Here is a 9,839-nt window from a genome sequence, read left to right as displayed (position 1 = left end):
ATTTCTTCAGGAGTGATTTTCTTAATTTGGGTAGGGTAATGGTGGCTCCCTTTTACATTAGTATCATGGGTAAAAGTGAATGAAGGTCCTCTTGAATTTGAAGAATTCCAGCCTCCCTTAGGTCTTTTCTCATTTTTCTGTTTATCTTCAAACAGTTTAGCTAAAGAAACTGCACCCTTCAAGGAGGTTGGCCTAGCAGCTGCCACCTCATACTTTAATTCTTCTTTAAGCCCCCCTATGAATTTTTCAAGAATATGTCTCTTTGATGGCTGGTCATCTAACAAACTCAGTGTCTGTTCAAACCTTCCCAGATATTCTCTAACTGTTGAGGTTTGTTTCATTGTTGAAAAGGCATCATAAGGTCTTGAAAGCTCACTAGGACCAAATCTAGTGATTAATTCATCTCTAAACACATCCCATTGGTTGTAATCCTCAAGATTTCTAACCAGCCACCTATACCACTGTAATGCCTCATCTCTCAAATAAAAGGAGCAAACCTTAACCCACTCATCATCCTTGATGTCATAGTAATCGAAAATTTGTTCAGTCTGCTCTAACCATGCCACCACATTCTCACTACCAGAAAAAGAAGGGAAATCCAATCTCAAGGATTTAGGTTGAACCAACTTTTGATTATTGAAGAAAGAATTCTTCTGAGTCATGGAATTACCAAAATTATAAGGTGGTAAATGCTCACCAGAGAAATCAGATCTTCTTTGTGCTCGTTGGTTGATTTCCTGAACTGGATTTCTATAACCAGGACCAAGAAATCCATGATTCCCTCTCAAACTTGAACTCCAGATTTCTTGCTCACTTCTTACTCCAGAGCTTGATCGGGTGAATTCTTGAACTGGATCCCTAAGACCAGAACCAAGAGTTCCTTGATTCCCTCTCAAACCTGAATTCAAGGTTTCTTGTTCATTTCTCACTCCAGAACTGTGAGGCTCTAGAGCCTCGGTTCACCCTGGTTGAGCTATTACGAGCCATGGGAAAACCTGCAGAGTTCAAAGAAGCGATACACAGGAAGAAGAAAGGAACAATAGAGAAAATATTTGAAGAACAGAGATTAGAACTGAGAAGGAGAGGAAAAACTCAATTTCATTCATGATCAATGATCATTGACATTTTCCTATGTATACATTGCATTCCTCTCAAAGAAACAAAGAAAACACAAAAAGTGCGCTGTTTGTGCACGTGCACAAGAACTAACTAACAAAACAGATTCTAACAGAAACAGTTTGCTGAGCTGGACAATTTAACTGAACTGAACATTATTTAAGGCCCTCTTCTTTACAGTCACTTGCAAATTACTCCCTAGGCCTCCAGTCTTTGCACAACAGTCCTTCAACTTGCATGTCCCTTCTCACTTGACAGGTTTGTATCCACCTTGGCTAGATTGAGAGTGGTATCCCTCCTTGGCACAGTACTGATAGCATTAGTCCCTGACAAATTCCCTCCCCTTAATTTGGACCTTGTCTCAAGGTCAAAAGTGGGAAATCTTTTTACCAACTCCCAGTAAGGCTCCCAGGTAGCATCTAAGTGTGTGCGTTGCTTCCATTTGATGAGAACCTGTGATATCAATCTATTGCCCTTCATAACTGATCTTCTATCCAAAATTTCCTCTGGTTCATCAACAATCTCTTCTACATAGTTAGGAAAATCAACTTGGAGAACCACATCAGTTCCAACCCTCTTTTTCAGCTGAGATACATGAAAAACTGGGTGTATCTTAGCTTGTTCTGGTAAGGCCACCTTGTAAGCAACCTCTCCTATTTTTCCATGGTGGTGTGACGACAGCGGGGCGACTAGACCACGGCGGTGCAACGGCGTCGAGGTGACTGGACGACAGTGTGTGGGTGACTGGACGATGGGGACGGGAACAGCATGCTACAGCGTGAGAGGGCGGAAGAGGAGCGCAGTAACTTTCAGGGTTGAGGTAAAAGTCGGGGGTGGGTAAGTAAAAAACATATATTATTTAGAGAGAACGTAATTTTTGGAGGGATAAGTCCAAAAATTACTAAGTGTGCTAAGCCTTAGCACTTAGACAAGCAATGACAGACAACGCCTTATTTTTCCATGATATAAGGTTACCACTGAAAAAGACATAACAATCCATGCTGTGGTTATCTTATTGGCGTATATATGTGGATGGCATTATTCCCACCGGAAGTGATTCACATATCATTGATTGTGTAAATCACCTCAGTTTCAAAGGATTCGCGAAACCTCTATGTTACATTCTTGGGATAGGTTTTACGGCCTAAGGAACATTTATATCTCCCAACGAAAATAGCTACGTTACATGTAGAAATAAAAGAGAGAAGAATATTTAAATGCTCTTATTTATCATGAAGAAATTAAGGGGTAATGTACACCTTCATACTAATTTATGCATCTTCTAGAATATTTATAAAGCAGAAGATATCTTGGCTAATAACTCTTTGGTATCTTGTTCATGCAATGCACGCTAGTGCAGCTTGTGCTAATAACTCTTTTGGTTGAGGAATTCTAAGGACAGTCCATACTGCCAACGCGCACTCGCCGCCCCGTGTAAAGGTTTTCCAGCCCTACCCCTACAGTTTGTGAGGATTGCAACTAGCATGTTCTTTTACATTCCTGTCCATGTCAATGGAAGTTTGGTATCATGCACCCCGCGCGGATAGAATTCCTTCTTGTTTTTAAGCCTCCTTGCATTTTCTACGGCACAAAGTTATAGGCATTTGCATAATTATGTTGGATAGCAGGTTATTGGGCCAAACAAGATTCCTAGTTTGTTTTGGCTTTGGTTTTAGAATTATTAGGATTCTTAGCCTGTTTTGATTTTGGTTTTAGAATTGTTGGATTCCTAGTCTGTTTTGGTTTTAGGGTTTCTATATATATAGAATGTTTAGAAGAGAAATCAGAGAAAAAAGAGTCTTTTGAGCACTTTAGAGGGAGTTTTTTTTTGGTAAATGAAGAATTTTATTCATTTCCAAATTTGAAATTCAGCACAACAAGATGCTCAGCTACTGAGAATACAATTAAAACTTTATCAAAGAACTCACAAAAAATCAAGAATTACAAAGAACATAGCCATGCTCTGTTAGCTTCCGAAAAAGAGCCGTTGAGGATGTTGGTAAAAATGCTAAACCTGATCTCCTTGAAAACTTGTTCAGCAGTCTTATTTTTCAACTTGAAGATTCTGGCATTCCTCTCTATCCAAATGTTGTATATTGTGGAGGTAAAAGCCATTCTTTTAATTTTTTGCTTGAAACACTTCCCCCTCAACCTGAAACAGAACCAGGTAAGAATTTAACCCCAGTCGCATGATCTCCATCTGAATTGCAACCATTCCATGACCATGGTCCAGACACTCTTCGAAAATGAGCACTCAAAGAAGAGATGATCTCTACTTTCATAACCAGAGCCAGAGCATAAGCAGCAGGTATTACTATTTACAATTCCCCAATTGATAAGCCTGTCGTTTGTAAGCAATCGATTTTGGATTGCTAACCAACTGATGAAGGAATGTCTGGGGATGTTGCTGAGCTCCCAAATTGTGTTATGCCAAGGTACTAGTGCTGAAGCAGGGGAGAGAGTAGTATAAAGAGCTGATATTCTGATTTTGAAATTCTTGCAACAGGATTGAATGAGAAGCTTCAAATTATTAACTCCATTATATAACCTCAGAGCTTTATCTCTAGTTTTCAGCATCTGTTTCCACATCCAAGAATCACCATTTTTTGCTTTGACAAACCAGATATCATTATGCTTTAAGTATGTACTATGGATCCACTTTATCCACAAGCTTTCCTTATTTTCATGAATATGCCACAGAATTCTCAAGATATGTACTATGGATCCACTTTATCCACAAGCTTTCCTTATTTTCATGAATATGCCACAGAATTCTCAAGATAAAAGCCACGTTCCACATAGAAGCTGAATATATGCCAAGTCCACCATTTTTCCTGCTCAAGCAAGCTCTCTCCCATGAGATGAGGGGGATTTTTTGTACCTGCTCAGAATTACCCCACAAGAAATTTTTGCACAACTCATCAATCTTCTTAAGTACTCTCACTGGAAAGAGATAATTTGATGTCCAATAGATTTGTATACCAAGCATCACACTCCTAATGTATTGCAATCTACCTGCGTAAGACAGACCCCTATTTTTCATGCAATTCTGAAATTGTCCAGAGATTTTATTAAGGAGAGGAGAGCAGTCCATGAAAGATAGTCGCTTGCATATCATAGGGACACCAAGATATTTAATCGGCAAGGCGCCCTCAGGGAAGTTCAATAAGCTCTTGACAGTGTTTTTGAAATTTTCATCAACTCCTCCGTAGAAGATTTTACATTTCTCAAGGTTGGCTTCCAAACCTGAAACAACACTGAATTCCCTGAAACAATTGAAGAGCTTACTCACTGAATGTAAGTCTCCTTTTGAAAAGAGTAGAAGATCATCAACAAAGATTAGATGAGTAATCTTAAGTGCACCACATCTCGGATGGAAATTAAAGGATCTATCCTCTTTAAGTTTAGACAGATTTCTAGATAAGTACTCCATCCCCAAAATGAACAAATAAGGTGATAGGGGATCACCTTGTCTTAAGCCTCTTTCTCCCTTGAAGTAGCCATGGAGTGAGCCATTTAATGAAATTGAGTATTTGGGAGAAGATATACATGCCATGATCCATTTTGTCATATTGTCAGGGAAACCAAGGCCTTTTAACATATCCTTTAGAAAACCCCAATTAATAGTATCAAAGGCCTTTTTTATGTTAATACTTAGCATAACTCTAGGGGAAATGTGTTTCCTATTGTAGTTCTTCACTAGCTCATGAGCAAGTAATATATTGCTAGAGATATGCCTCCCTTTCACAAAGGCACTTTGTGCCTCATTAACCAGATATCCCATAATAGGCTTGATCCTGTTGGCAATGATTTTAGAAATAATCTTATATAAGCAGTTGCAACATACAATTGGCCTAAAATCAGATGGAGTTTTGGGACAGGTCACTTTTGGAATCAATGTGATACCTGTAGCATTAACAGCCCCTAAGAGCTTACCTGTCTTGAAAAATTCTTCAATTGCTAAGGTTATTTCATCTCCAATTACACTCCATGCTGATTTGTAGAAAGACATATTATAACCATCAGGTCCAGGAGCTTTAGAGGGAGTTTATTGTGAGGGAGTGAGAGATTGTAGGTTAGGGTTATTTTGAGTGTTTGAGAGAGTTATAATCCATTGTATTTCTCCTCCATATAGTAAAATCCCATCATCCTCTCCCCGAAGACTTAGGCAATTGCCGAACCACGTAAATCTCTGTGTTTGTGATTGATTTTGGCCTTTTTTTTGTGAATTGCACTTGTTAGTTGTTTCTTCTCTCTTGTTCGCCGACTCGTGTGGATGTTTAGTTCGCGAGCACGTTTCTGCCGAGCGCGCAACAAATCAGACTCAAGCGAATTTTATGATGTAATTTCTAATTATAAAATGTATTACTGCAATCTTCGATCCAGCAAACTAGGATTAAATAAATTGCTAAAACAATGATAATTTATTTTAGCACTTGGTCGCGTAGGAAATTCTGAGCTTTTCATAAGATTGGAACATATTTTTAACAATACATTATACATAAGCAAAGTCAGCTCAGATCATGATAAAATAGTTACTTAAACAGTAAATCAAGAAAAAAATAAATAATAATATTGTGGATCTCACAAAATCATCCGATAGCTCCATATATCATCTACTAGAATCACGAAAGTATCCTCTCGTAAAATATGATGGCCAGAAAATGCCACATCATAAAGGACCCCCACTACACACCTAACGTGAATCATTGAACAAGAATAATTAATTTAAGGGATCAATGAACAGTATTTAGAAACATAATATTCATGTTATTAAGAATATAAAAATAAAAATAAATACATATAGGCATATACCTCAAGTAAGAATTTATCGGATGTCTTCAAAGCAAAATTCTTCTCGATGACTTAGCACCCACTGATAACAACGTAATTCGCTAATTGGAAAAGAAAGTAAATTTTTTACGAAAATCACTAATAATCAGATCGGAAGGAAGAAGAGAGGGAATTCTAGCAATTGGAGGGCAAAATATATTTGGCGTCAATCCTGCAGGAAAAATAAAACAAAACAAAAAAAAAAAAAACCCCACCGAACAGTCTGCAACCTCGAGAGAACAAAAGGGGCAATGATGGTAACATTACATTAATCCCCTTTAAATTCGATTCCCTTGTGAAAAAACCCTTATATATATGGGCGGGGAATGATAAGGGCATTGTCCTGAGAGTTTCGTTCCTCTTTGGCATTAATGGAAAATCACAGATGAATTTTGAGAGGTCCAAGAAGATTGAAGGCCGTTAAAAAGTGTCGTGACATCATACATCTTCATTTATAATCTTGGCTGAAATTTGCCACCAAGCGGTAAAAACCTGCTTTGGGCTAAATTTTCTCCGGTAAAAAGAATTTGTTAATATAGCTCTGAAAATAATCAATATCCTCGTGTGTTTTTTTTTTCTCAAATTCAGAGAAGCCCTTATGCTTTATCGTACATTTCTATGAAACCCTCGAAGGGTATTTTGTTTCCTTATACAAATTGTTTTTTCCTTGAAGCGAAAAAGGATTGTCATTCCCACCATTTTCACTACGGGTGGTAAACAATCGAATCGAAGCGAACAAGCACTTATTCGAATTCGGATTCGGTCCATTTCTACATATACGAATTCATGATCATATTCGAGTCGAATACTAAATGACCATTCAAATTCGATTCAACAATATTTATTCGCGTTCGATAATTATTCGTGAATATTTATTTAACAACAAACTGCGATTTTCCCTGCATTATTCGTTTAATATTCGGTATCGATTCGTCAATTATTCGAAATGGATAAATCAATCTCTGATCAAAATTAAAAAAAAATTATAACTTTAAGCCTCAACTTACATTTTGATGAAGGGGTCGCTGGTTGGGGAGGTAGAGGTGAAGCCAGTGGAGTTTCGTCGGGTTTGGGGAGGTAGCGACTGATGGAGAACCTGATGGTGAAGCCGAGATGACTAAAGTGCTGATGAAGACCCGATTCGGAGATGAAGAGTCAAGATTCGAGGAAGGATCAAGAGGGAAGAGATCGAGACCGTCGAAACTCAAGGCCAAGGGGGTAAATCAGCAAAGGCTGAGGGAGACTGCGAGAGTGTGAAGGATTGGTCGGCGAGAGGGAAGAGAGTGGAGCTTGAGTCTGCCGACGAAAGGGAAGAGGCCGAAGCTTAACTGAGAGCTCTTGATCTGCCGACGAGGGGAAGATCTGCCGACAAGGGGAAGATTGGTGGAGCTTGAGTGAAGGTTCCCTAGATTCCATGACTCCATCAACTTAAGTATTTATATGGGGTAATAGTTGTAAATAAAAATTTTGATAGGTAATATTTACAATAAGTTTAATTGATAGAACTAAAATGTAAAAAATTATCGAATAGTTAATAATCAACCAAATCGAACGTAACTTTGATTAAATTCTATTCATTTATAAGCTGAATATTAAAAATTATTTGTTTAGTATTAAATGAATGATCGAATCGAACTTGACCGAATATCTGGACTAATAATAACCGAACTGTTTATTAATTATTCGGTTCATTTCCACCCCTAATTTTCACTTGCTATTTATTTTCCCAACTTCCTTATTATTTTTCCTAAAAGCTTCATAAATTAAAATCATGATTACTTTCTCCAACTCTACAGCAATTCAAGCATAATCTTTCACGCCTCACACAAACATACATACATAATACATACGAGTTGCATGTGACTACTTTTGCAATATTCCAAGTTTGCCTTCAGTGGAATTTTGATTTTGGTGATGTTTGCAGTGTCGGGGGCCGAATATATAGAATGAAAACAAAAACCATTGAGGCTTAATAAAATGAAATAATAAATGGAGGGCTTCATAGAAATGTAAGATAAACCATAGGGACTTATCTGAATTTGAGCTCCATTTATTTAACTTCGTCCGTTAGACTTATTATTATCATTCTGCGATCATTTCCGCATGAAAGAGTCGAGAGAATTGCTCACTAGGGGGCCTATATGCAACAATAGAACGACAAAAGGTCTACTCGGAACCGGGCGATAGTATGGAGGGTCTACCCACAATTAACTTTTACAAATAAGGCTGCATGATATAAATATGTATGTGTATTCAAATTGAAAGAACCAGTCGATTGAACCATATATCATCCTAAGCCTAAGCCATCTATAGTTTGGAAGCAACTCTCAGGCCAACCTTGGCATAGGAGCCAAGCTACCAGCATGAACTCTACCAACTCATTTCACTACAAGTCTACAAATACCAGCACACGGTCACCAAATTCCTCACCTCGTCATCCACTTCCTCAATATATAAGCCATCTATTCATAGCAATGCCTACCTTCGCCTACCCCTACTACTCACCACCACCACCATCCCCACCATCATCTATACACTTCCCTCCACCTCCCATTCCATCGCTGCCACCACCTTCAAGGTGGGTCCCACCTCCACCACCTCGCAAAATGGCCCCGCCGCCACCCCACATTGCGCCTCCACCGCCACCCGGACCCCACCACACCGTCATAATCATCGTGTTTGCGTCACTCGGCGGGCTCTTCTTCCTCGCGTTCCTCGCCGCCGCTCTCTTCTGCTTCCTCGACAAGAAGAAGAAGAAGAAGAAGATGGTCCACGAGGAAGATGTGGTTAATGTCACAGACCATGTTCATGTGCACAAGACTATGGTACCGGGACCCCATGGAGAGCAAGTTGTGGCGATGACTGTCGATGAAGATTTCAACATTCAAGGGATTCTGAAGAAGAATGAGGTTCAGACTCTAGAGAAAGGTTTGGGAGTTGGAGTTGTGGCAGAACCAAGAGGTTTGAATGGTGAATCTGTTGGAGCGCAGCCAAGTTGGTCTACGACTTACTGATCATTGAGGATATGCGTGTTGAGATGCACTGTCATGTTGTTAATTCATTGGTTCGATGCTACTAGGTGCATGCATGATTGGAGCCTGTTAATTAATTCATGTGTTGTACTTAGTGGAATAAAAAAAATTATTTGATGATATCTACAATGTCTTTGATCCTGATTGTTACTAGGTTATTTGCATATGCGTTCCTACACCATAGAGTTGTAACTATTCCACCTGTACTCCAACGGTGTATAAGACGCTTTGGTGCTTCAATTATCCAATTACTGCACCTCTATTGTAGCAGAAGTGTTTATTTTCTCACTCATCTATTGTATAGTGTAACATATACTATTATGACAAATCTCCACCATAAACTAATATCAATCACACAAAAGTACAAAAAATATCGAGAACACATGAACACAAAAATATACTGGTTTGGCTTTTAGCCTACGTTCACAAGCGAATAAGGAGAATAGATTTACTAAATTGTGAGGAATACAATGTAAAGATCTCTCTGTCACTCAATCTCAAATCACAACCCTGAAAGTACTTAATCTCTCTAACAGTCTCTAACACCTGAAAGTACTTAATCTCAAATCACAACCCTGAAAGTACTTAATCTCTCTAACAGTCTCTAACACCTAGAGAGCTAACCAAATACAAAGCCAAATCAAGAACCTCTTGAATTTATTGCTTCAGCCTGCAGAGCCCGTCTCAATACTTTACTGTTGTCGTCAGATGGATTAATTGTGTGCAACCTTAATAAAGAACTATCTGATCTTTCACATGATGTTGCGACCTTAAGTTGGTGGACTAGATACAATCCCTCTTAGCAGAAGGAACACAAAAGAGAGCCATACCGAAAACCGATTTACTTCTCACGGCTTC

At 38.7% G+C, this 9,839-nt stretch overlaps 1 protein-coding gene across 1 annotated transcript; it reads left to right on the top strand.

Moving 5' to 3' along the window:
* LOC109824326 (proline-rich receptor-like protein kinase PERK1) lies at window positions 8,394-9,103 on the top strand. The gene has a single exon (XM_020390900.1). It carries the CDS (start codon window positions 8,424-8,426, stop codon window positions 8,961-8,963), a length of 540 nt encoding a protein of 179 aa, XP_020246489.1. The 5' UTR covers window positions 8,394-8,423; the 3' UTR covers window positions 8,964-9,103.

This window comes from Asparagus officinalis, chromosome 9 (assembly GCF_001876935.1).
Source record: "Asparagus officinalis chromosome 9, Aspof.V1, whole genome shotgun sequence".
Classification (NCBI taxonomy): Eukaryota; Viridiplantae; Streptophyta; class Magnoliopsida; order Asparagales; family Asparagaceae; genus Asparagus; species Asparagus officinalis.
Note: the sequence above shows the minus strand (reverse complement) of the source record. Positions and strands in the feature narration are given on the sequence as shown.